At 37.6% G+C, this 27,340-nt stretch overlaps 1 protein-coding gene and 1 long non-coding RNA gene across 14 annotated transcripts in view; one reads left to right on the forward strand and one right to left on the reverse strand.

Moving 5' to 3' along the window:
• The window catches only part of LOC101796734 (von Willebrand factor D and EGF domain-containing protein), a 179,256-nt gene that overhangs the window by 119,005 nt on the left and 32,911 nt on the right, over window positions 1-27,340 (forward strand). For all 8 annotated transcript variants that reach the window (XR_011810468.1, XM_072040487.1, XM_072040489.1 and 5 more), the window contains 5 exons: window positions 831-983; window positions 2,410-2,574; window positions 16,667-17,545; window positions 25,979-26,074; window positions 26,870-26,965. Coding sequence is in view for 7 of the 8 variants with exons in the window: in XM_072040487.1 (XP_071896588.1) it covers window positions 831-983; window positions 2,410-2,574; window positions 16,667-17,545; window positions 25,979-26,074; window positions 26,870-26,965 (1,389 nt within the window). In the remaining variant the exon portion in view is untranslated. The remainder of the gene's footprint in view (window positions 1-830; window positions 984-2,409; window positions 2,575-16,666; window positions 17,546-25,978; window positions 26,075-26,869; window positions 26,966-27,340) is intronic.
• Window positions 1-27,340, reverse strand: part of LOC113844086 (uncharacterized) — a 197,786-nt gene that overhangs the window by 70,122 nt on the left and 100,324 nt on the right. The window lies entirely within an intron of this gene.

Below are 27,340 nucleotides of genomic sequence, written 5' to 3' on the forward strand. Positions count from 1 at the left end.
CAATGACTAATGAGCATATACAAAATGATGCACTTTTTCCAAATACATCAGAATCATAATTTCTTCCTATGCATTTTTAATTACAAAGATATTTCTAAAATGCACATTTATTAGAACAAGTAAACATGAGGTCTTCCTTGCCTACCCAAAACAGGATAGAAATCATCCTTCATGTGTGTAACATACAGACTCCAATATGTCCACGCATGCTTCCCTTGCTGAAGCAAGTGTAAAGGCTTGCCAGAGGAAGGAAAAGAAAACTGAAGTAATTTTATAACTGCTACAGTGCTATAAATTATGTAGAAATTAGTATTTTCAAAATTTTTCAGCATTCAGCTTTCTATTTACATCCATATATAATTAGTACAAATATCTTGAAGAGTAAAAAGTTTGCAGCTGAACTAACCAAAGCTAACAAACACACACAATATAGTTTCAGGCAGAAGCTTTTGAGGATAGTCAGGCCGACCTCAGGTCCCAGGGATTAGCATAGCATCTTCATCCAAGTAACAACGCTGCATAATGCATAGGGACCTGAGGCCTCCTTACTGCCCTTAGCTCAATAAAAGATCACTGTGCATAATAAGTATATCTCTCAGATAAGCAAGGTTTAGTGAATTTGTGTACTGTAATTTTTCCTATGCTCATACAGAAGCTTTACTGTATGTCAGCAGCTGACTCACCTGATTTGCCTTTATTTGCTTGATGGTTGGCTCCCAGAACAAACTTCTGTCAAGTTATCTGATTTGTTGTTACTGCTGCTTTTTATCATCAATCACAGTTAAGCTCTTAAAACCTTGTTTCCTCATCTCCATGCTTTCTTTTTACAGCTGTGCTTGCTGCTGACATTACACAGGTTTTAGTCATTGACAACAGCAATGGCAAAGGTGACTTGAACAAGACTAAGGTCGAGTGGCCACTGCAACCCTTAGAGGCAAAGAACTCTCCTGTAATTAAGAATTTTAACAGAAGTGATACACATGGTAGGTATACAAGGATATGAAATATTTCTGGGGTGTTGCATATTCAGAAATCATGCATTTTACCATTTTAATAGCAAACATAAACTGTTTATAATGCATCACAGAAAGATGGAGTTAAAAATCAAAATCCCCTCAATAAATCAGACTGCAGGTTGCTGCTAATCGATTTTGCAAGGGGAAAGAGCCCTTAGCAATCAGAGTGGTCAAGCTTAAGTAGAATTCACGTCACTTTTGAGATAGAACGAAATCATTCAAAATCTTAGTGATCAATGGAAAGCAAGACAATAAGAATGACAACTTACACAAACTTGCCATAGCCAAGCGATGCTGAATTTTATTCCTGCTTTTGACTGACAGTCAGTGCATTAAGACCAAGCTTTGAGCATAAATGAAGTATTGACACAACTTCAGCAGGTGCTTTCCCCAGAATATTTGTGCCTGCATTCAGTGCAACAGGACCCTGAGCACTGCAGCAACCTCTCAGAGGTGTGTGTATCTGCACATTGCTTGTTGACCCACTTCTAATCAGTATTTCAGTTTTGTACTGAAGTTGTTGGATTTTTTTCAGTTTTGTACTGAAGTTTTTGTACAGACACCATACAAATACTATACAGATATACAAAGGTTTTTATACTTTTGTATATCTGTACTAGGCCATCCAACAGCTAACCAGAACGTACCTCAAACAGGTGATTTGTCATAATGTCATAGGCAAGGTGCAAAGATAATGCTGAAATACTTGAGAATCATGATAGAGACCTCACTGGAGGCAATTAAAAAAGATCTACAACCATCATTTAGATTTTATTCATCATCTGTTCTCTGTCGACACTATTAAACACTTCACAGGGAGTTCATTATTCAGTGACATCATAAGTGATAAAATACTATATAGTACCAGAGTGTTTAATTTTTCATATATTCTAAGATAATTAAAATAGTCTCTTGTCATACAAGGTTCAACAAGTTGAGGATTTCTAGATCAGAAACATATGCACTTGACTGTGAATTTTTAAAAGTATATGTGCTGAAAGGTTTGATGATTACTTTCCAATTATAGAAGACCAGAAGGATGTCAGAATAATACTATTTCTTACTCAGATAATCTCTCGCTTATGCTGAAAATTACAGTTTCTATATTATCTTTGAAAAATGCCAAAGAACCTTGAGTAATAAACTTGAAAACATGTAATTAGAGGACTAATAAATCTTACTTTAATGAGAAACAGCTGTTCTGTTATGCCATGCCTACAGGACATTCTCATGTTTGGCACAAGATTTGGGAACATTCTGCATCAATTATTCTTCAAAAGAATAAAAGCAGTTATAAAACTTTAGCCAGGCTTTGACGGTCACACTTAATTTTATATATTCATTTCATTTGAGAAATTATAAATAAATGTGCTTGAACTTCCTTTTGCCCTAGGTCATGCAGCGCCTCTGTCCCATGTTACTACCTGTGCCAATAGGCCGTGTTTTCCTGGAGTATTGTGTTTTGATCGGAAACCCCCTTACATTGGATATGTCTGTGGCCGATGTCCACCAGGATTTTTTGGAAATGGTCGAATCTGTAGCAAGGTCCCCAGACCAGGTACTTACTCATTTTTGGAATTTTTAAAAAAAGTTTTGCACACAAAGGCTGTAAGCAGATATGAACTAGTATGTCATTACACTACAATGTGCTTTATAGTCAAACCCTGAAGCCTTTTTTCTGACTGTGAACACTCTTACCTGACAAGCAGCTAGCAGGTCTTATTTCAGGAATCTCTGTCTCTCAAGAATGAGATTCACCTTCTCATTTGCCACTAGGGAGAATTCTTCGCTACGGAACTTACTAGATGGTATGAATCACCACATCTGTGTTTCTGCCACAGCACTGGCATATGATTTCAAAACATGTTTCCTCTTCAGTAAGATGGGAACATGACACATGACAGTACCACTCTGTTTTCCTTGTCTCCTAATTCTTTTGCTGCAAGGCATCTGTTCTCCAAGGTGACCTGTGAAGATGACGATAAACAAAGTGCCATGTACGAACAACTCTACCAACAACTGAACACAACGGATAATTAAAACATTTAAATAGTATCCTTCGTAGCCTAAGCAGCATTCTTCCTTCGGGAGTTCTGAAACTCAGACGGTCCCATTAATCTCTGAGGACTGATCATTAGAAGAGGTCTTCTGCTGCGATAAAAGAAAGGCTGGGTCCTGACCTCAGGCAGAAAATGGCAATAGCATAGCAACCACTCATCAGTCATCCAATCTTGCATTCTCTCAGTGAAATTCTCATAATTCAATGCATAGTTCTCTAGGGACAGTCTGGATGGTTGTCCCATTTTCACTGCACAGAGCGATTTGCCAAGAGAACTGATGTTTACTCCTTAATAAGAGTAGTTATTAGGTCAGGTTCCCTGGTTTCCCTCTAAATCTTTTTCTTAAGCATTCAAGACAGACTCACTGAAAACCCATCAAATTGTTCCCCAGCTTCCTACACTGACGAACCTACCTTCATTACCCATTCTGTATCCAAATCAATGGCTGTTGCCTTAGTGTTATATTTTAATGCACACTATTAAAGCAGAACTGATTTCACTGGTTAGAGTAGGTATTGTCCAGACTTTTTGAACTACAAATTGATTTGAGCTTGTTCTCAAAATCTAAAGGTCACAAAAAATAAAACTAACATTTTTCTTCCTCTGACTAGCAATGAGTATGTACAATGTATTAGTTTGTCAGAGTCACAAAGTCAGCTATTGACTGTTCTATAACTTGGTAAGCTGTAAAAGCAGTTGAGCAAAAAAATATAAATCACAGTGCATATAAATAAATGAACATTTCTGTTATTGCCCAAAGCTGCACCTTGTCATTAATGGGATAACGGGATATACATTGTATACCCAAAGGTCATTTAAATGTTGTTGAGTAGAACAGATATTCTACAGATATAGATATTGGTATAGTAAATCAGACACACACGGTACTTATATAAACATTAACCAATAAATTTGTGCATGTTCTAAAAAGGAAACACAGTCAGTAGTTGCCATTTACTGTGATTTATTCCTGTCATATACAGCTCCAGGCAAGACTTAAGAAATACCCCAAGTACAATGATCTGAAACAAATACACACTTCTTTCAAAAGGGAGCTGGATATCAGAGGCTGTGAAGTTCCTCTTTTTCCTCTTGAATATGTAAACTAAATCAAGGACTTCGTGCTACTAATACAGCCATGCAACCTGTGGAGGGGTGAAAAGGATTTTTTTTTGTTCCATAAGAGCCTTATATTCACTCATGTGAATTATATCATAATATAAACAATGATAATCTTTATCTCTCTTCTCAGTCTTAAAAATAGTTGTCATTTGTCAGGACTTCAGGAACTGTAATTGCCTTATTTTCTATCTTTCTTGCCTTATGCAAGATGTCTGTATGGGCAAGATCAGCCTTTAAAATAATCATGCGCCTCAAGGTTAAATGAGAATAGTCATTCATTTTCATATTTAGAAATGAAAGTAATTGCTGCAGCTGTATGAGAGTCCTAATTTATAACCAAAATGATCGGTTTAACTCTCTTTCACGTGTGCTTTGCTAGTTCAAGCAGAAATATTGTATAACATTGATGATTAAAAGATATCAGACAAAAAGGAATGAACTTTCAATTAATTTTATGTACAGTTCTGGATTATGAATATTGTGAAATCCTCCCTGTTAGAATAATAGCTTCTCTCCCTTGTAACTTATGCTATCAGTCTTCAAACAAAACAGAACAAATCCTCTTCAGCTTGTTACAGTGCTTGTTAAGGCATTGAGATTACATACTAACTTCAATGTAAAAATTCTCTTGTTAATTCCCTTTTTGTACTTTATTGGCTGTTTTTGACATGAAGTTGTACTCAGTTGTTACTATTTAATGATTAAGGTATGTGTGTTTTCATACAGAAATCATAAAAATTACCCAACTGCCCTTTGTAGACTACAGACGAGAAAAAAAAATGCCATAAGAAATTTCTTTCCTAAGTCCCTGTTTGATGAGAATATGCACCAAAAGTCCTTGATATGTGATAGGTTTTAATCTTTTGATATACTTGGCATACTGCAAATTATATAAATTCCAGAAATAAGTTTCTAAGCTCCATTTGCCTGCTCTGCCAATAGTGCAGGGCCTCATTTTCTTCTCACTTACATGTTTTACCTACTTTATATCAGGTTTCTGTATCAGTTTAAATCAACCAGACTTCATTGAAATTATTTGTGAGGTACATCTGATTAGTCTTAAGGTGATGTTACTGGAAACATCACCAGTACCAAAGCCTGTGTGGACTTTCATACATAAAGGGAAATGTCTAATTTTAAAAATGCATTCTCATATATACTGTTTTCAGGTAAGCCAAATAAAGTAAGCATTTCTCTCCCTTCAAAGTCCATAAAGCAGGTAGCCTACACTTAAAAAAAAATAATAATTAAAAAAAAAAAGTAGCATCAACAGTGCCTTAATTTTTCTAGTAGACAATAAGGAAGAAAGTCTAAGCAACTCAAATCTGCTCAAGCTTCACTGGTCATGCTTCATATTTGTATAAAATATCTGTTACCTTTTTGTTGGAAGAGCCACATCTACTAAATCAAACCATGCAGTATCATAGGTTATATTCTTGGCATAAAGATAATGAATATATCTTAATGGGGGATGCTGGTGATGTGACTGCACATTGCAATATTAGTTATCATATGCTACTGGTATTTCTCTAGGCTGGTTTCATCACTCACGGTCTCAGAGATACCCATCTGTTTGCACTTTCTTTTGCAGGTTATAGAGGTAGGTGTCATCACAAAAGATTTATTTTTTTTTCCTATTAGTAAACCAGCAATTTTACTGGACAAAGCAGTGCCACATCCATCACCAATAAAAGATTGTTAAGAGCCAGCTTGTTCTGCCTCTTCTGGTTTAGGGAACTGAAGATCAGGGGAGAGGATTATTTTATGATCTCTGTAATCGAGTTCTGCTCTTTCCATTCTGAACTGCTAGCACTCCTGCCCTAGCAGTTAATTTGCAGTACAGTAGACATTTGGCACTTGATATACGTGTGGATTTGCCATTTGTTATGTTTATGTACTGCATTTTACACTATTCCAGTACCTGCAGCATGCTTCTGAACTCACTTTGATTTCACATCAGAGAGACCTCTGTGACCTTCTCATTTGCACTACTGTCAGATCTACATCAAGGTGTGGATTTAAAAACTACATAAAATATTTTGAATTACAAGGATGGTGTGTTTGAATACATAGTGTTCCTGAAGAGCACTAACGCCAGAAGAAGATATTATTATCAACTTTTATATTAACTTTTGACCTTGAGATTACTGCCGTTATTATTAGCACTCATCATCGATCACTGTCCATGAAGAATAAATAACTCCTGAAAAACAAGGCAGTAAGTGCTTCAGTCACCAACCCAAGGTTTCAGCTTTGGAGCTAACTCCAGAAGTGGGGACCTCTTGCTGCCTGGAACCAATTAAATGATTTTTCTTCAAAAAGTGACTGGTGAACATAGTTGAACCCTTTCATCAAACAGAATTGATGAATTTGCATTAAAAAGATCAAGGCCCAGATTCCAGTCTCATTTACACCAGTGTAAATCAGAAGCGATGCCATTAAATGAAGAGCACTGCCCTAACAGTGTGAGCTGAGCATTGTTCCTGGAAGGCAGGCTGAAAAGTATTGAAAAGTAGGCACATCACAGGCTGAAACTTCAGCTACAAAATCTGTATGTATTGGCAGGTATAGACAGAACACACACACTTCCCAGCACTCAGAGGATGCTTTGTGATGAGGAACCAACCAGCCATGACACTGTTTATGCAATGAGTTACGAGGCTCAATTGAAGGCAGGAATCTTTGATGCTGCAGTCATTAGCTGCAAAGTTAACTGAGGTCCTTGCAGAGAAGACATAACAGAAATACAAAATAAGTGGTAAATATTACTTTGGTCTGTCTCTGTGTGGTAACAGCTCTCAGTGGCTGAATCTTGTGGGCTCAGAAACTGGGAAGCATTGCTTCCCAAGGCCAGGGCTTCCAGCTCCTAGTGCTGACTCAGGCCATTGAAACTGGCCACAATTCATCTTTGGAATTTGTGTTGGAAGTTGCTGATCCCTTTCCTAAACTATGTTTCAGCATTTCTATTTTTTAGTATTTCAGGCCAAAATGTACATTTTTGCAAACTGACCAGTTATGTTGTGATGACATCTCCTTCAAGGGCATTTGATGAAAAGGCAGCTGAAGTGTGGTTAGAAATGACACACAAAGACATTTCATACAAATCTGGATTCATGAAAAACATATTTTTGCAAATGGTATGCCAGTAATCTTCACAAGGCCAGGATCACCCAGGCATTTTGGACATAATCTATGACCCTTCCCTGCCCTCTGAGTATGTAATTCCCTCCAAAACCCCACTCCTGTACTTGTCAGGCTAGAAAGGGAATCAGAGAGCCTTTCTGATGGTTCTTGCCTCCGTAGGGATACCTAATAAAATATTAAGTATTTTCAGAGAAACCTCAACAGTGGCCTGCACAGTATGTGCTATGACCCAAACATAATAAATAAAGAAGGCATGGTAAGAATAATATGTTTAGATAATTTAAAAGATAAATGGTTTCCAGCTTCACTGATCCTTATACTCTGTCAATCCTGAATTTGTTAAGTGCTTCCAATCCAGATGATATATTTAGGAAATGATGTCGCTCAGCAATAGAAGCCCAATGAAGCCCAAGCCATAAAACCAGTAGGAAAGAGGACTAAGCTGTATGCCATGAATAATATTTACATTCAATCAGAGCATCAAGTACAGATTACATTTCTCTCCTACCAAGAATGTGCCACTTTTTGCTTAAGCAATCACTATGCCATCATGACTTTTAAGTGATAACAACAGCTCAGTCTGCAACAAATAATCTATGGAAGATATAGACCCAGTAGGCTTCTTTGTTTTTTTTGTTTGTTTGTTTTAAGTTAACAGAACAGAGTAAGATCATCTCCTCTTAAACTTTCCAAGCCCATTTTATCATCTAGCTCTAATAGCACATAGCTAAAGTGAGCCAACCCTATTTCCATAAATCTGATAATGTTGTTTTGTTAAAAAACAAGTGGCACAACAGTTTTGCCACTAAACACAAAAGCAGAGCAAAAGATGGAGCAAAAGGATTCATAAACAATACAAGGCAGAGTACAGTACCATGTGTGAAAAGATGGTGTGAAATTCATAGATTCATTATTGCCCATGCCAAATTTGGGATTCTCATCATCTTGCTGTTGTCGGTAAGCAGGGACCTACACAGGTAGGACACTCACTTCACTGAATTTATTTGCAGGATGTTCATTGCCAATCCATATCAATTTTGCCCAAATAATTACACATCACATGTATAGAGCTAGATCATTTCTGAAGGGACACAACAACAGTCTGTAGCTAAAACAGCATTGTTGATCCTCTAGAATTCAGGACAGAATAATCTTTCATACCAATAATTTGTCACAGTGAGAGTTTATCTCATATGACAAAAATACAAAATACATTTGTTTGATTATTTGTTTGTCTTGTTTTAAGTTCTATAGGACACAGAGAGGTACAACTGCAAAGCAAAGAGTATCAGCAAAGCTCCCTAGTTTTATAAATGGTGGAACAGCTGATAAATCTTATATCTTACTGAAAAATAACAGCTCTCAACAAGAGTTTCTCCATGCTAGCACATGCTGCTTACAGTATTTATAGAATGTTGTCTTAAAAATCTTAGATTTGAATTGTTATAATTGTTATTATATTGTTGGATCATGATATTTTAAAGTCTTCTTCAGTTAATGCCTCACAGGATAGATAGTCCTTAAACCTCTTTCTTTTGTTGTCCCCCAGGTGCCTCTGGTCAGCTCATAACTGCCTCTTTGCAGGTGTCTGAATACAAAGAGGAGACCTTTCATCTTCTTGATGGCTATGTATGTCAGAGTGTTAAATACCTACATGGCCTAGGGAATTTGGTTAGACTAGATGCTGATTAGCAGAACTGCCACGGGAATTCTGCAGCACACAATCTGAAAATTTATTATCAAAATTCCTTCTTTTTGCCTTTTTAAAATATATATTAGGAAAAAAATAACACTATATATAATTTTCAACCAAATCAGTTGTAGCTGTGGAGAACTTATAAAAGCATGAGTATTTATATGTGCTTTTATGGTATTAAAATAGATTCATTATTGGTCTCCAGCAAAGTATAGTTCAGATTGTTTCTTGGCTTTCATATGTAAAGTAGCTCATTTTTATGTGTTTACAGCCCCAAACAACATAATTATAATTTTACAGCATTTATTTCTTGAATCAAATAAAAAGAGAATTTCTGTAAAATATTCAAATTTAAGCTACTTTTTCTTTGAAGAAATATTATGGATTTTCTTTTGAAGAAATGTTACGAACTTTCTTTATAAGCTATTATTACAGTTCTAAAGGATTCTGCATAGATGTTTCAGAGAACTAGGCAGGGATGCTTCATTGAAGATCTGTCTTGATTTTGTCTATTTTGTGTATATCTACCAACCTGTTCAAGTCATGAGAGAGTCTGAAGGCCCACAAGGCATCATCAGATAAGATAAGAGTTTTTATTAATTTTTCCATCTTTCTCAGTGCTGAGCTAAAGTAAAATATACTGCCAATTCCTGAATAGAAAATATAATTTAGTTTTATGGAATCTATCTTAATTTTCTCTTTATAGCTGCTGAAATAATGCAGTTGTAGACTGAAATAATTGGAGAAGGTAGAACACAAAGATGAGAGGTAAAAGTCTCTGGTTTTTCAGTCTTAGGTCTGAGAAGTGGACAAGGGATAACAAAAGAATGAGCAATAAAATGGTTATGAGGGGGTTAAGAGGGTGATCCATGGTGTTTTCAAACACAACTATTCTTCTTTGCTTCCTGTTTTGTTAGCTGGATATTCAGAGAAAAATACAGGAAGAACACTTCTAAAAACTGCAGAAGGGAATGGTTTAGAGCCAATGAATGGAAGGAGCAGTGAAGGAGACAGAATAACAAAGGAACAGAGAGCAGCAGGTCTCCCATGCAAGGGGTAAGAGCACATGGAACATGTTGAGATTACCCACCCCTAGGAGAGAACTTTTCAATTAAACCCTGAAATAAACTGCCAGGTAGGAGAGGTGTTTGAGAAAACACAGCTTGTTTGTAAAAGACAAACAAACAAACAAAAACTAGTTTATCATATACATGTACAATCTGAAAATTATATTTATAAAAAATAAATATTTTGATAAAGACAAAAAAAAAAAAAAATCCTGTTTGGGGAGCATGCTCATATTTCTGCATTCAATAATGCTCACACTATTTTTTAAAAACACAATTTCTGGTGACACTGACTTTAAAAATTCTATTGAAAATGTATAGAAAACATAACAAAAGGAAATCAAACCAAACCAAACCAACCAAACAAACAAAACCAACCAGCAACAAGCAAAGAAACAAAATCAGCCCCAAACAAACAGAGTTTACAAACAAAGGAACAGACTACTTTATTTTCTTCACTTTTTCCATACAGCTTTGTAGTCATTGATGTCTTGCAACGTCCTGGCACTTTGCCTACATGTGATCCCTTGTCTCCAGAATTGTACTAACTACACATCAGGTAGTTGCATCGGGTCTCTTGATTGCAGTTTTAGAAGTTCTGGGTGACATCAAAATTGTAAAAAATATCTCAAAACAGTTGAATAAGAGTTTCACTTCCTATCCATGCTGAAGACATTTTAAGAATTAACTTTGTCAGGTTGCACTACTTCAAGAAATCTGAGACTATCTGCCAAACTTCCCTGCTGTGTGAAGTTCTCTAAGCCCTTCTGGTCCTCTCTGTACTGTAATAATAATTATTAATAACGTAGCCTCATAATGTAGCCTCTATATTGAGGTAAGCAGAATCCTTTGAATTTACTTAAAATGCAGCAATGTTAAAACAAACATCAGTTTAAAGTTCACTATTTAGGAAATTTGAATATGTGTGCTTCCAAGTATATGTAAATTATAATCAATTAAATACTTACAAAGCAGCAGACGCAGCCATAGATTCATTTGCTAACATTTGTGGGTATTATTTACTCCAAAAAAAGGGAGATTCTTAAAGAAAGTTTGGTGGGTGAACTGGCTTCAGATCCCAGGTTTTCTCCACAAAAAGCATTATGATAGAGTAGTACAATTTTGTGTTTTATACACACAAAGCAAATTTGCATTGCAGATTTCTAAATTATGAATGGTTTTACAGAATTGTGTACGTACAGCTGCAGCCACATTTGACAAACAAAAGAGTCTGCAACAGAGGAAGGAATTGCTTTTATGCCAGCTCCATAGAATATTCCCTACTGCTCATGGCACGGGTAGGTGAAGGGGAAGAGAATTGCTCAGGTAGAAACACCAGCAACACAGCCTCATTTTCAACCAGGCTGAAACATAGCTCAGGGACAGTGAACTAGATGTTCACCTTTTAATTTTATTATTAAAGCAATGAGTGAATGAATTAACCTGGCACAGAAATGATGCTTTGAGAACATGGATTTTACTGAGGCTGAATATGCCTGTACAGATGGATGCAGAGCAGTGCAATTGCTTTGCTCATGTGTTGACCTGTCTGGATGTAGGGCACATTAGGTCCACAAGCTGTCGAGCTGCATTAGCCCAGCATGAGCCAAATAGCCTGGCTGGTTTATTCTGTCTGCCTATGCACAGCTAGTGGCTCACACACAGAGCTTCACATGTTTCTGATTTGTGAATTCGAGATCTGGACATTTCTTACAGAAAAGTTATTACTGGTATCCTCTACTTCCACATTTTTCAAAGAGGGGATTAACTTTTCTCTGTGCTTATTTTGTGTGTGATGTGTGTTCCTAAAATCTTTTACAACACCTCTGACTTTTCAATTTTTGCATAAAAAATAGGTAAAGCATCATGATTTCTAAACTGAAGATACTGTCAAAATTTATAATAATATTCCAGTCTTAGCCTTTAAAGCTCTTTTGTTCCTACAAAAATAATCCTGGGATTACAACTTCTGTAAAATTTGGGACATCAAAGCTCTACCTCTGTTAAGGGAGTTGAGGGATATTTCCAGTTGGGTATTCTGGGAGTTACTGTTCGTGATTGTAAGTGAAGGGACTTCAGTGATTGGGGAAATTCAACCAGCATCTAAGCATAGGGAAATTAAGGATGCTTCAAAACAAGGACGGAAGAATCAAAGTTTCATTTCTGAATAGTTGTGAGAGGGAAGATTTTAGGGTATGCTTGGATGGCTAAAGAGAAGATGTAGGAATTAAATGTATTCAGAATAGAGAAAGAAGTTATGCCAGAACTTAATCAAATAAAACAGCAGATTAAGAGTTGATGGAAAAACAGAATTTCCCTAGAGCTTCCTATTGACAGCTGCTCTGTTTTCCCTTTCTCACCAAGTAAATACAGAGAAAAAAAATATTAATGAAAAAAAATAGAGAGATAAATGGGATGATCCCTAATACTCTGGTAACAAGGCTTCTTAGACCAGTGTAATTTTTCTGTTCTATCTTGACATTTTAAATAAGATATATGTGCTGGTAGATGTTTCAAATTTTAAATGATGACCCACATAGCGCAATATGTCAGAAGAGCATTTCTGCGTCGACATTCTTCTGAATGAGAAATGTGCTACACAGCATGTACTACTAAATGTTAATAGCTCTAAAACTACACAAATTGTAAATTTATTGAATTGTGTTAATAATGAGATGAATTCTTAAACTACTCACAGAATTCTGAAAGAGTTGCAACCTGATCAGAATTAAAGGTGCCCATAACACTCCGAACTGAGAGGGGGAAAAAAACATCAACAGATGATCTTGTTAAGGAGAGGGAACCAGTCTCCAGATGAAGAGTAGGCTGTTTGGGGACTTTTTAGTAGAAAATAAGGACAGAGCAACACCTGGATTACAACACAGAGATTGCATATGCTGATAGTGTCTGCTACTTGTGAATGAATGAAAAAGTTACACTTACATTTAAAAACAAAATAAATAAATTTAAATTTCTTACTCTAATAGCTGTAGAAGAGAAGCACAGCAATGAAGAGGAAGCAACTAGTCATGTCTACAAGAAATTTACAGCAAGAGCTTGAGGTGTCAGCTGCTAGTTGTGGCTCAGGGTGGGGCTGTCTCCAAGGCAAATTGCTTGGGAAGGAAGGTACGGAGGTGCTTGAGGCTAAGTGAAGGCTTGACTGAAAGACACTTGGGTCACTGACTTAGTCCACCATGTCCCAGGCAAAGTATGTAATGCTGGCTCTCTGGAAACAGAAATGATTGGTATCAGGAGGGGATGTGATTTCTCTTAATCCAAGTCTAGATGTAGCCTGTTTCTGAAAGCTTGAAAATGCAAAAAAAAGGAAGAGACAGAAACTCAAAAGAGAGAAAATACATTAGATTTCTTTACTGTGTTTCAGTGGTGATAACTCACTCTGGGTTTAAGATACTGTCGAGTGTCTGCTCTGTTTATGAACTGCTATTTTCACTAGGTTATATAGCTGTTTTATTATCTCCAGAATGAACATAATCCTCTTCATATACAGTAATCTAGTAGGTCACTACAAAATGCAATTCAGGCGAAAGAAGAAATCATAATTTGCTGTGCCTTAACAATGCCATTATGGCATTGGCAAGCACGAGCCAGATACTGGTTATGACGATTCTGATTTATAATCTTAGCACAAGCAGTACAAGGTACTTCAAACACCAGACAAACCAATGGCTGAGGGGTTCTCACGTAGGGGAACTCCTAAACAGACGGAAAGCGTCCTGGTGTTGAGCTGGATTAGGTATTTAAACTTCTGTCTCTGAAATCTGGTCTCTGTCACCCTTGTTCTAATCTTCCACAGACGGGAAAAAACAAAGGCATCTATCTTTGCAGGGCCTGATCCTTCCTGGTGTTACATTGTGCTTTAAGTGGTGTAATTCTTGATAGGAGTGGAGCCTCTTCTATGCACAGCTGGAACAAAGCATCAAATTCTCAGTCTCTTTTCCAAGTCCATGGAAAATAAACTCAGTTGTTCCCACTGCTGCACATTTCCCTGTTAGTATAGGCAGAAATACCAAGGGTAGTGAAAATGTATTTCTGTACTGTCACATAACCTTGAGCACTTTGCCTTGTCATTTTTTGTGTTATTTTCATCCAGTCCAATATGTAATCATACTGTGGCATCACAGAGAAAACCAGATTCACACAATCACACTTCTGCATTGATAATGGGTTATACATTTGAAAATATTGATCGACTGTGAGGAAAATAAATTGAAGTAATACAGAATTTGAGAAAGTTGCTGACTACAGACAACTAGGTCTGCAATCTTTTGCTATATTTCTTTGTTTTGGTGTATTTAGATATCTGGAAAACTACAGAAATAAATTTTCAGGAATTCCAGAAAAATATTGTCAGATTCTAATCCTAATTAAATTGCACAGTATCTTTTTAAGTAAAAATATGATAAAATGCAAGCTGAAAGGACACTGATGTAGCCACATTTGACCAATACCAAAGTTCCTGTAACAGTATCTTATGAAGTTTGGTGGCCTGTGCAAAGTGGATGAGGGACCTTAATCCATACATGCGATGAACAAAATACCAACATATTTACTCTTCATTGGTAGTTTTATTTGAGGTGGAAAAAAAAAAAAAAAAAAAGAAAAAAAAAAAAGAAAAAGCATTGCTATAGGTACACTCCAAAAACATCATGCTTCCCATAAAAATGGGAAGACAGAAGCTTATTTGCAGGATGGGCATATCAGTTATCATCTAATAAGGAAATAAGACTTTCATTACTCAGATAGCCAGCCTGACCCCCTCAGCAGTCACTAAAATTCAGCTAGGAGGATTACATTTGATTACAATACAGTGGAAGGAGCTCAAAGCTATAATCAGTGCTCATTTAAGAAATTTGTTAGAAAGGTCATTTGGCCCTTCATTGTCATTCCTGTTGATTTCTGGTCCCTGAATCAAACTTTCTAAAGGCAGCAATAATCACCTGTTGCTGATAACTTTCTGTGGAGATGTTTCTTTCATCTTTCTTTCTTAGGTTCATTTTAAAAAATTGTTTGACTTCTCCTATCTTCTTATGCTCATCACTGATGTCCTCTCCTCCTCACCATCTCCTTTCTTCCATTCTGTGCATCTCATCATTCATCAGCCTTGCCTTGGACAGTAAAATCCATGTATTTACCTACTATTGATGCCCATAACTTGATCTACTACCACACACCACTACAAAACGTGATGCTTCAGGGCAACAAAAACTCATCAGCCAGAAGAATGACACTGTTCACCAGCCAAATAAGCACAGCTTTGGATGCCAGGTTTTCCTTTGATCTAGTCAATGCTCTAAATTTATTTTTGACCTTTGCCAAGTGTCTTTATCTCTTTTCTTGCTAACTATGACTAATTTCTACATCAGTAGGAGTTTTATGAAAGTGATTAATATTTATATTTAAAAAGTAGAGCTACATCCCACGTGGGGTTAACCCTAGAACCAAGTGATTTTTTTTTGTTCAGGATCCAATACATTCCATTTCCTATGGAGTGAGTATGCCAGAAGTGGTTAAAAATAGCTTCTTCCATTCATTAGAGTCAGCAGATAGCCATTAATCTTCCTGAAAGTATTGATTCAAACTACTTGTCTCCACTTTCAAGGCCCTTCACAGACTAGCCTCTCCCCATCTATCATCTCTCCTTACACTACTGAAAAGGTGGCTGGCTTTGTAACAAGTGGGTGACAGGTACAAACCAGCAGCCTTTCTTACATACTGCCCCTCACGTCTGGAGGGAGCTGTACACAGTACTAACAAAGGTTTTCCATTTGTCTCCTTTACATGTTTTCCTCAAACTTTCCTTTGCCATAAGGACTACAAAAGCATTGCATCGTTATACTCTGATGTGATTGGACTAGAATCTGGCTAACAAGTTATCTTGCCAAGTACGGTCTTATCATTTCTTTATTTCTCCATCTCTGATATCTATCTGTCCCAAACTGCAATGTCTCGTCTTACTCCTAGACTGCAAGAACTTGAAAATCTTTGCACAAGGTACTGTATAGCAGAACATTTCCCAGCACACTAGTGCAAAATATACAGTTAGTCAGAAATAAATGCTAGATCAGGTGGTCAACAACTGTAGGGAGCATGAGAGAATGGCACACAGTGCCAAAACCTCATGGACTAGCACAGGTTGAAACTAGTAAAACAGCATGGCAAGTGTTTTTGCTTGGCTGCAATTATCCCCTGTAAGATCAGTGCTGATCCTTAAAAAATAATGCCTGGCTACCACTGAGAGTTACTAGCTTAGTCTTAATATTAAACCAGCATAATTATATTTCATCTGGCTCATAAACTGATTCTGTAAGTTTCTGTATTGTAGTTCCCCATGAATCCAGTGCTATCATTACCTATAGGAGACAATACTGTGACATTTCTACACCAGCCAGCATAGATAAGTCCTTAGCACAGATGGCAGATTATTGCATTTACTTCTAGAATTGATATTCTGTTGTTTGCTCATAATCTAAATGGTCATAGTAGTTTCTTTAAACACTAAACCGGCAAATTTGACTGGTATTTATCTTCCTTCTGCCCTAGATTCAAGATCTTCCCAAAGCCGTGTGGATGTTGCTGAGAGAAATAACGAAGATGCTAGAGGCTCTCACCATGAAGGCAAGACATTAAGAAACATATATTCCCTTCTTTCCCAAACCCAAATTCCAAGACAACAAACTACGTACTTTATGGAACGAAACCACACAGTCATTAACACTCCATTTCTTACAATGAAAAGGAAGATTTCCGAGGCTCAGACATTGTCAGAAAAAAAATATGCTATGGAGTCCACAGCACCTGAGAAACAGACTTTTCTTGACAAAAGAAGTGATGCACACACTTTCCTTCTGCACGAGGAACCAGACCCCAGAACAGCAGCTGTCAGTGTGACAACTCCTACTGCTGTGCATTTTAAGCAGTACAAACCAGGTCCAACACGGACGGCTCCTTCTCATCGCAACACAAATGAAAGCTCATTCTTTGCAAGGCAACATGCTGCTCAGCAAGCTTGTTCCAGATACAGCTATTTTCCCAGGAAATGGCCCAGTCGAGTCACAGTCTCAAAGACCAAACCCTCCCCAAATTTCCCGACAGAGCAGCAAAGAGCATCTTCTTTGGAAACACACCTCACACCCTCTTTTCATTCATTAGGTCATTCCCTTGACACAGCCCCCCAGGGTGCTAGCATCCCACCTGTTCCCCCAGCAAGGCTCCCAGCACAGACTGCAGCACTCAGGCAGGCATACAAGGCAGCGATGGACTATGTGGAACTGCCAAAAACCATCAGTAGGACACGTCAGGTTGTCATCTGTGCTAACATGCCGTGCTTCAGTGGTGTGCAGTGTGAGCCAGATGAAGATGGAGGGTTTAAATGTGGGTCTTGTCCCATGGGATACAGCGGTAATGGAATTACGTGTGAAGGTAAGGGGGAAAATCCTCTTCCAAATTCCTTTGTGCCTTTAAATATATTTATAAGTATAAATAAATTCATTCTAAAAAATTATAAATAGTTTTGATTATAAATTTACAGATGTTGCCAACTGAGATCACACTGGTTTTCAAAGCCAATTATGTTTTAAAATAATAGAAAAAACTTATTCTATTACTCAGAAGTTCTTTCTGTTTACAAAAATGACATATTTACTTGATAACATCTAATCTACTGAAACCAGGACTAGATTGTGATCTTGCTTGCCCTTGCTTAAGGCCAGATTCATTTTACTGAAATCATTACATTGGAAAACACATAAAACTTTGTGGGAAAGAGTAAAATTGACTCTATTTGTCTATAGAACACATATTCTATGAAAAACTAATTGTTCTGCTATCTTAAAAATTATTTTTAAATATCTATCTGATACCCTAAATACAAAACTGAACCTGTCATCTGAAATGTATAGCACCAGAAGAGTTTTCACAATATATTGACTTATTTATTAGGCATTTTAGAATACCTCGGTAAAGCAATAGCATTACACACATTTCTAAAACAATGAGTTCTCTGACTTGGCTCTCATTAATTATACCTTTTGTTGAAATCCTTCTGATAAGTTGATGTCTTAATTGGCCTTTCATTACACAAAGCAAAAACGTAGTGAGTCTATTCAATTTGTAGTAATCTATTTAATTTTCTTTTGCCAGTGGTTTCTCACATCCTGTGCCCGCAGCAGACAGGCGTGGCAGGGTCTCAGCAGGGCTCAGCACCCCTGGGGTTCCCTGCTGCTCCCAAGTCTTTTTGGGAGTGTAAAGCCCCTAGCAGCATTGCAGCCCTCTGAGCTTAAAGCAGTCCTGGAGACATGCTGCAAAATGTATAAGGAAAAATTACTATAATCCTGCATGCTGTAATTTTCACCTATTTGCACATTTCTGAAATGACCCTTATAAAGGGCTGAAGGTTTTTTTAGTCCATCAAGAAAGACCCCATCTTTTATGCCTGGAGCTGGAAACACACCATGGGAAGCTCAAAGCAAGCTGGAGTGCAGGATGGCCTCCCTTCAAAGACAAGGCCTAGGTACAGATGAATATTTACAAATACAGATATTCAGCTGCCAGTGTATAAATAAATTTAGTATGCCCATCAGTACAGTCCTTAAAACATAAATCTACCTGTCCCTTTTACTGTCTCACAAGACGAGATGTTTTCTTCAATTACTGGAATTACAGAAAACCTCTCTGGAGAGTCCTTAAGTTGAAATAGCTTATTGCCAACATCATTCTCCGTCTTGGGGCTTGATGACATGGTACACAAACATCCTTTATTTGTCTCCTGTCACTGACCACATCACCTGACTCAATAATAAGCCTGTCTGCTTCACCCTGAGCTGCTATGCGCACCTGCGACTGCTGTCCTGGAGTAGGGCCAGGAATGCCTCTGCCGCCAGCTCTGTGTGAAGAGCATCCATTGTACCTCCAGCTGCTGGTGTCTCTTTGCATGTCAGATGCAGCTGGCTGATCATGACAGATGAAGGAGAAAGATGACAACAGTTCCTTGCATTAAGGCCTTGCCAAAATGTCTGCTATCAGCACCTGACGATGCAGCCACGATCGTACTGATTTCCCACAAAACAGCAGTACCCTCTTAGAGCAGGCAGAGGCAAAAATGAGCAAGTGATCAAAGCTTAGATGAGACAAAACTTTGTGAAATCTTCAGACTTTGATGCAGCATGCATGGCAAGCGAGCAAAAATGCCCAGCCTTAGATACTATTGAGAACTGTCACCACCTCATTTGATGCCGAAATTCACCGAGATAAAAGGAACAGCCCATCGCTAGCAAGGTTTAATACCTGTGGAGCTTGAGGGGATGTGACCTTTGTTTAATAAGAGTTCCTGAAAATACTCTGAGAGGATAAATGCTTTACTGAGTGGTATTTATCTTGTGACAGAATGTATATTTATTTATCTATTTAATTATTTCAGTTGTGTGGATTCAAAATTAAGCTTGGAGGGACTGGTAGAGAAAAAATAAGCAGCATCCTGAAAATGAATTTGTCTTCTAAAATAAATCATGCAAGATTTTGATTCTTTAACATTTTTATCCCTTTGGACAAGCTCCTCACGCTGCCCTGTTTTAGTCATACGTCCTCTCCCCCCATTTCATTTTCCTGCTTTGGGCCACAAGAGTCCAGGCTGAAGGAGACCCCATGGGGATCACTAGGCCCAATCTTCTGCCTTATTTTGCAGGAGCAGAACTAGATCTCAGTGCGTTTGGCTTACCCTCAAGTATCTAAAACTAAAATGAGATATTTTCACACGCTCTTAGCACTGTCTGTTTCGATCACTCCCTTCAGTACCAACAACTTTGTCATCTGTAAGAAGTAGGACCTTGCTTTTACCCAGCTTGCTTTGACATAAAAAGCAGTCGGGACTGAATTCTCTTACTTCTGTCAGCAGCTAATTACTCCGAGGATGAGCCAAAGTGAAATAGTTCCTCGAGGATCTAATCCCTACTCCTATACCCCTTCCTACAGCTGGCCAGGTTCTCAGCTTGCAGAGCTTTTTCATCTTCCTGCACAAAGGCAGCATTATGATTTATCTGCAGCCTAATGTCAAGGCGAGCCTGCTAAATAGGCAAGGCCTTGACACACATCATTTCAGAGGAGCATTTTGGAGAAAGCTGACATCACCTATGTTATAATAAAAAAATAAGCAGGAGAAATAAGGCCTACAGTTGTCCACTGCATTCCTCTGCATATTCACTTGCAGAACACGCTTGCTTTTCTTTGTGGAGTAAACTTAGCCAAGAGCTCCTCTGGTGATGAGGGAGGTTTTGAAATAGGTAATTCCCACTCTACATGTTCTTTTCAAAGATACGTACCAAAGCCCCAACACACTATTATGGTACACTCTTAGCAGTGTTACAGGACAATCCCTATCACCAGCCAAAGTGCACTGCAGAAGTGTCCTAACACCTACAGAGCTTTGGACATTTCAGTTCACTATAGCAGTAACTAAACAAAATAGTCCTTTACTAATGCGTAACTAGTTCAAACATTGTTTTGAACACCTCACTGTGACATTAGAGGCTAATGCTCTAAAATATTTGTTAGTGTTAGCCACACGAGAGCCATTACTGGCCGGTCTGCCTCTGTTTTCCCCACAGCAGTGACACAGGCCTGCACTTCCAAAGACACCGTATCCACTAGACAAGGAAACAAATGCTGGCTTTTCCCTGGGCTCATTTTATTCACCAGGGTCTGTGCATATGGCACTGTCTGAGAGCAGCTGTTATGTTTCTTGAGCTCCTTAGGGTGCCCTAAGGTGGAACATGTCCTTTCCACTCGATAACAGGGTTGAAGCAAACAAAAAATTCTGCTCAGGGCGTTTTTGTTGTGCTTCTTTCTGAGCGACCTAAACCTGAACGCTGAAGAAAAACACGAATTTATGCCACTTTCCTGGTCATCCTTGTTTTCTAACCCCAACTTTGTTCAATAGGGAGTGTCTGGTTACTAAAACTACAGCTAAAAAATCAGACAGTTCTGTAAAATAAAGTCAATAACTTAAAACCATTTAAGATTAGGTGATAGTTAAGGACTATTATATTTCTAGTTTTTAGTAGTCATAAAAGTTCCTCAGACTTCCTGTGGAGAATAAAGTCGTGCTACTTTAGAAACAAAGTGATTTCTGAAAAATGTTAAATCAGTAAAACTCTTGGGTTATTTTACAAGCATTGCTCAGTATTTTCAGAGGGAAGGGGAATTTTTGAACAGCAGCAGTCACACTTTCTGCTCAGGAGTTAAAAATACAACATTGCCTTGACATTACAAAACCAAATAATTTTCACAATAATGGGAAAGACAAAGTAGTTGGGAATGTATTCCAACCTCAGGAAACAACCTTAGGCTAAAACATCAGTTAGCTGACATTTGTTTGGTCTGACATTTTTACACCCAAAAAGCTCTACCATATCAAACCAAAAGTCCTTCCTCTGTCTCCAACAGCTGCTAACAGCAGATGTCCAGAATTATTTGGGAAAAATAAAAATAAAAAAAATAAAAAAACATAGGAATACTGTCCAGAACAGTCTCCCAGCAAGTTATGGATGTGTTTAAAAAAACAAAGGTGATGTCTTTGTAATTAGTATCTCCCAGTATATACTTCTGTGAATTTACCCAAATGCTTTTAGAAACCCTACAAAGTTGCTGTCCACAGTCCTACCGATGAGCTTCAAAGAGGAACTGTGAGCTCCCTTCAAACTAGCTGCCTGCTAGCTTTACATCTGTCTGTCTTGCACAGCAAGAAACAGTAAGCAACCATATCCTGTTCAACCTTTCCAGCCCCCACATAATTTTGTAGTTTTACACCCTATTCCCTCTAAGCTTTGTTTTTCCCAAAGACTTAATCTACTGTTTTTTGTACAAAAGCTCTTCTGTAACTCTGGTTATCCTCGTCACCTTGTTTCTGTATCTTTTCCACTTTTACTATAGCTTTTCCAAGCCAGGGGGATCAGAACAGCACATGGTATTTAAGATGCAGCTCACCATGGATACAGGCCATAATAAAGTCTGGCATTTTGTGCTCTGCTCATTTCCTAACAATTCCTAACATTTTATTTGCTTTTTTGACTGCAGATGAGCACTCAGCTGACATTTCACAAAACAAAATCCATTAGTACAGCCTAACCAGAACTGTTGTCTGCATTTGTACTCCCAATTTAGTCAGTCAAGTTAATCTTGTTAATTTTCTATTTGCTATGATGGGTATTTATTTCATAAATGGACTCTGGGCTGCTGGACTATTTAAGTATGCATATGAGTTATTTTAATTGGACTAATACATGATTTAACCCTACGCTTTATTGCCTTTCTCTGTTAAAGTCATGCAAAAGAGAGGCTTTACTCCATGTCTGTTAAAGAGCAAAATCAATAATCTAGATAGCTTACAATTTATTTATTTCCCTCCTTTGTGCTGCACATATTAAAACTTCATCTGCACATCTAGGAAAGTAGGTTAGCACATCTTTGAAAGAAAATAATTGTAGCTCAGTAATTACAGGAAACTGGGTAGTCTACACTCCTGACCTGATTGTTTTTCACATTTTAAACTGAAACTGCAGGTAACCTCACACCTCTGAGCCTTGCCTAAGTAGAGCAAGTCCAGGACCTGCCAGGCTGGGCTGCACAGGCAGTAATTTGCTGCTGAGATGTCAAGCAATAACTCTGCCCTGGAAGCCATTTGCTGATTAGGGTATCAGAAATGGAGGAACCAACACATCATCTAGTATTTCTGAGTTTCCCCAAAGTTATCATAGAGAAACCCATAAAAAGTGCATGATCTCATTTTAATGGAAAAAAAAAAATAGTTTGAGGATATTTTCCAAAAAGCCCTTTCAAATAAAACAATAATGGACTTCTCCATTTTCACCTCCAGACTTTAAATTATGAACAAAAACATACACATTTGACAGCAAGATTGACCATTTGCAACAATGTTTTTCTCTTTACTGTTATCTTATACCATCCAAAAATGTTTAGTATAAAAACACTGCAATACCTTTGTACAATTTAGCAAATGTTATGGAAAAAAAAAATGTTCATTCCAGAAGATGAAAGATAAAAGTCTTGGAAAAGAATTTGACATAAACAGTATATTTCTATTACTGAGGAAAATGTTTTTTTTAGGTGAATGTTGCTCTCCCACTGCCATTGCAGCCAGTGTTCAGTTTTTATCTTCTGCTATTCACCAAGAATAGAATAGTTTTAAATGTTTTACTATTAAGCGTCACAATAAGATCTAATTATTTGAATATATAAAATACTATGTTCTTTTCTGACAGTTCAGATGCATCTCAAAATGTGTAAAGGCCATATGGAAAGCAGTCTATTCAAATGGACGCATTTGCTTTAAGTGCTATACACAAAACACGCTGAAATAAAGCATAATACATTTGAATGTCACTGCGCTTGGCATAGCACTTAGAGACCTGGAGGCTTTATGCAACCATCATGCTACAGGAAAGGAAACATATTTCATGTACTTCAAAAAGTACATTTTTCCCAGGTTTTGTGTTTCCCAGTCTCTATGCATAGAAAGTTATTCAGTTCAGCTTGCTGTAATTTCTACCTGCACAGCAATCTCTTGTAAGCAAGTCCTGTGCTTACCCAAGCACGCAGGAATTAAGATGTTTCAAGTGCACACAGGTCAGGCTGGCACCCCTTTTTCAAAGCAAGAAGGTGTCATTGACTTCAGCGAGATCTATGGCAAGCCCCTGAACACGAGAGGTGGCTTACAAATATAGAGCTGCAATTTAAAAAGTTTAACAAATTTCTTTGAAAACAGCTTCCATTTCTTTCGCCTTTCTTCCCCTTGCCATTTCATCACGGACCACTGCCTGCTGTTTGCCCTAAGGGCATGAGACCCTGAGCTGCCCGAGCCTCTGACCTGCTCTGAGCTGCTGCCAGTGGCTGGATCAGAAGAACTTTGGAGAAGTGTGATGCTAACTGCTTTAGTGGGTCTAAACCAAATCTATTTAGCTGTCCAGAAAATGTCGATTTTTTAAATTATTTTTTTCCCCTGATGTACACTTCAAATTTCAGCTAAACACATGCTGAATTGGAAATGTCTAAACCTTATAGCCCATCAAATCAAAACTAAATTTAGCTTAATGACATTCCCAGCATGAGTAGTATGGATCTAAACTATATCAAGTTGCCTCTGCTCAAGCATGTCAAATCCTGAAGTTATATTAATATAGCGCTGAAAATTTCACCCTTATAACTGAATGGTAACAGGAAATGTAAATACTGAAGTACCTGAAGAGCAGATCTAATAACAAATATATTTCTTTAATGTTATTTGTGTGAAAGGATTTATTTAAAGGTACTTTCTTGGAGTTTGTCTTTATAACTGCAATTAAAATATGTGTAGTGGCTTTCATAATGTTTTGGATGGCAAAGTTCAGATGCAATGGCTTTCTGTGAAGGCTTGGTGATAGCCCAAGAGGTGAGGGCTTCACAACATGAGCTTCATTTAAATTCTGTTGTGCCACAAGTATTTGTCCTTTAGTGTTCCAATTACACAGTCAATTTTACATTTGTAAGAACTTTTTTTTCTTTTTTTTTTTTTTTTGTATCAATACTTAAAATGAAAGATGCTTTCTTTCAGATCTCTGTAGCTTCTTTCACTACCACGCATTTTTCCTTGGAATAACCTTGCTTAGCTTCACACCCATTATAGAAGATACAACCCTGCCAGTAAAGTGTGCCAAAGTACAACATTTTTCTCTGTGTTCATTTCCCAAGCCCGTGGATAGATATTTTTCATTCTGTTATGCAGTGTGGTATTTTTTCTGAAGGCATAAGTGAGAGCCAGCAGACAAACACACCTTGCTCTGCTCCCGCACCCTGGGCTCCTTAGGATAATTTTCAGTGCATTTCCTACAGCAGTGCCTTCTCCCTCCCTCTCTGGAAGCTGGTGTACCAGAGTACCTCTTGTTAGAGGGTTACAAACACAAGTATTCATGATACCAAATGTTAGGTGATTACCTTTGTCATTAGGATTAGGAAGGTAAACTTTTCTTGCCCATGAACAATTAAAGGCATTAGGAATGTGCCTAAATCAGACTCTAGCTGGGAATTAGCTTTTGTCTCTCCACTGTGTATATGAAAAGCTCAGAATAAGCAGCTCATTAGGCAGATAAGATAAGCAATGTGAAATCCCCTCAACAGTCCCTGACATTCAGATCTTTTCTGGAATCAATGAGTTCATTGCTTGACTCATAATGACCAGCATTTAAAAAACAAACAAGTGTCTTCAGCAAATAACCTGTTTTCAGAGCTGCAATAATCTCCAGCGTTATGCCATACACCTGCACACGCTCCCTTCCACAGAATGACACTGCATACTGCAATACATCAAGAAATCATTATCTAACTTTCTGCTTTGTCTGCAGACCTCAAACAACCCATTAAACATTTAAAATGTTGCTTAAATGTTTGTCATTTTGCTGACAAATCTCCTTATAACTCTTCTGTCCAGAGGAAACACTTCACCTCTGCTCTGGGGTAACTTTTGACACCCGTTAAGGTTTACTGAATATCCATGAGGCTAATTTGTACAGAGGGAAGGGCAAGGTGTTTCGTATTGTGAGCTACATTTGTATTCAGTCCATTTTAGACTTCAAAAATATGTACTTACAGATGAGCATGCACAGAAGTTAAGCACGACTATGTTAGCACCACCACATTACAAATGTGATACCTGTTTTTATCCTGCAGTTTTTCCCAGTAACCAAATTTCTTGTTGGATTAATAAAATGGTGAAAAGTATTAACAAGTACTGTGCTCATAGCCTCACAGAATGTAGTACTTGAGGTGTTTTCTTCTTCTCATGCTTTATTCTGCCTGTGTTTCTTTCAGTGCAGTGTGATCCACCATGTGAGAACGGAGGCACTTGTGTAGCTCAAAATACGTGTTCTTGTGCCTATGGATTTGTTGGTCCTCGATGTGAAACAAGTATGTACATTTTTCCCCATTACACATTTGAATTTGCAGAAACGATAAAAAAAAAAAAAAAAAAAAAAACAAACACTTTAATTTTCTCTATTTCTCCTTAAAATTATGACTGAATATAACAAGGAAATCAAAGTATACTATATAGAAGTAACACAGTAGCTGAACTATTTCAGTGCATATATTCACTAGCAACATAGTTGTATTATGTAAAAATATGCACATCTATATCAACATATTCTACACAAAAGTGCTTCTGGAAAAAAAAAAAAAAAAAAAAACAAAGCAAAAACCTCCATGTTATTTATAGTAACATTTATGAAATTCAAGGTAGTGTGAGTGAATGCAGTAACACTAATTTTGAGAACACAAAAAGGCTATGCCTATTAGGCTTCGTGTTACTGTGCAAAACAAGTTGCAAAAGAGGCTCAATATATAGAACATCTGGGAAAAAAATCAGCCTTCAAACCCTTCTATATTAGCTGAATGGCGAAATATATGCACTTGCATTATTACAGTCCTTGCTGCTGATTTAAGTATCAGGCTGCCCTTGACAGGAATATAATTTTATCTGTGAAACAGGGTAGCTTGAATACTTAAAGACCAAAGAATTTTAGATGCAAGATTTCTGATGGAAATAGTGGGTCGAAAAGAGAAAGAAAAGCATGGGAAGAGACAGATTCATTCCTCAGTTTACCTCTTGGACTAAAACCATAATTTATTTGCTGTAATAGAGCATCTCTGAGATCCACACTGGTATTACTGATAACAGATTTAGATCCTTTGTGCTTTTCCTAGTGGTGTGTAACAGACACTGCCATAATGGTGGGGTCTGTGTGTCACCAGATGAGTGCAAATGCAAAAGTGGATGGAGCAGCCCGTCTTGCGAAATCGGTAAGTGGTTAGAAATAACTGGTCCCTCATTTCTTTTGCTGCCTGAAATCCACATGGTTTGTGCAATTCAGCAGTCAGAGCGGGAATTGCTTGAAAAATTAAAATGTAAGAAGAGCAGGAGACCTAGTAAAGGGCAAAACCTCAGAAGGCTTTGAGATTGTATAAGTATTCATAAGTTTAGCTGTTTATGTGAATCTCAGGGTCACTTACAGGAAACCCACAAGCAGAATCTTTTTACAGCTTTTATAAGCTCACGCGATTCTGGAGTTTATTCTTAGTGTGCACAGAAATGAAAATAAAGTTATTCACCACATCAGCAGTTACAACCTCGGGAGGTGCTTGTTAGCTTCTGCCAATGAGAATGGTCCTCACTGG

The sequence above is a fragment of the Anas platyrhynchos genome, chromosome 7 (genome assembly GCF_047663525.1).
Source record: "Anas platyrhynchos isolate ZD024472 breed Pekin duck chromosome 7, IASCAAS_PekinDuck_T2T, whole genome shotgun sequence".
Taxonomy (NCBI): Eukaryota; Metazoa; Chordata; class Aves; order Anseriformes; family Anatidae; genus Anas; species Anas platyrhynchos.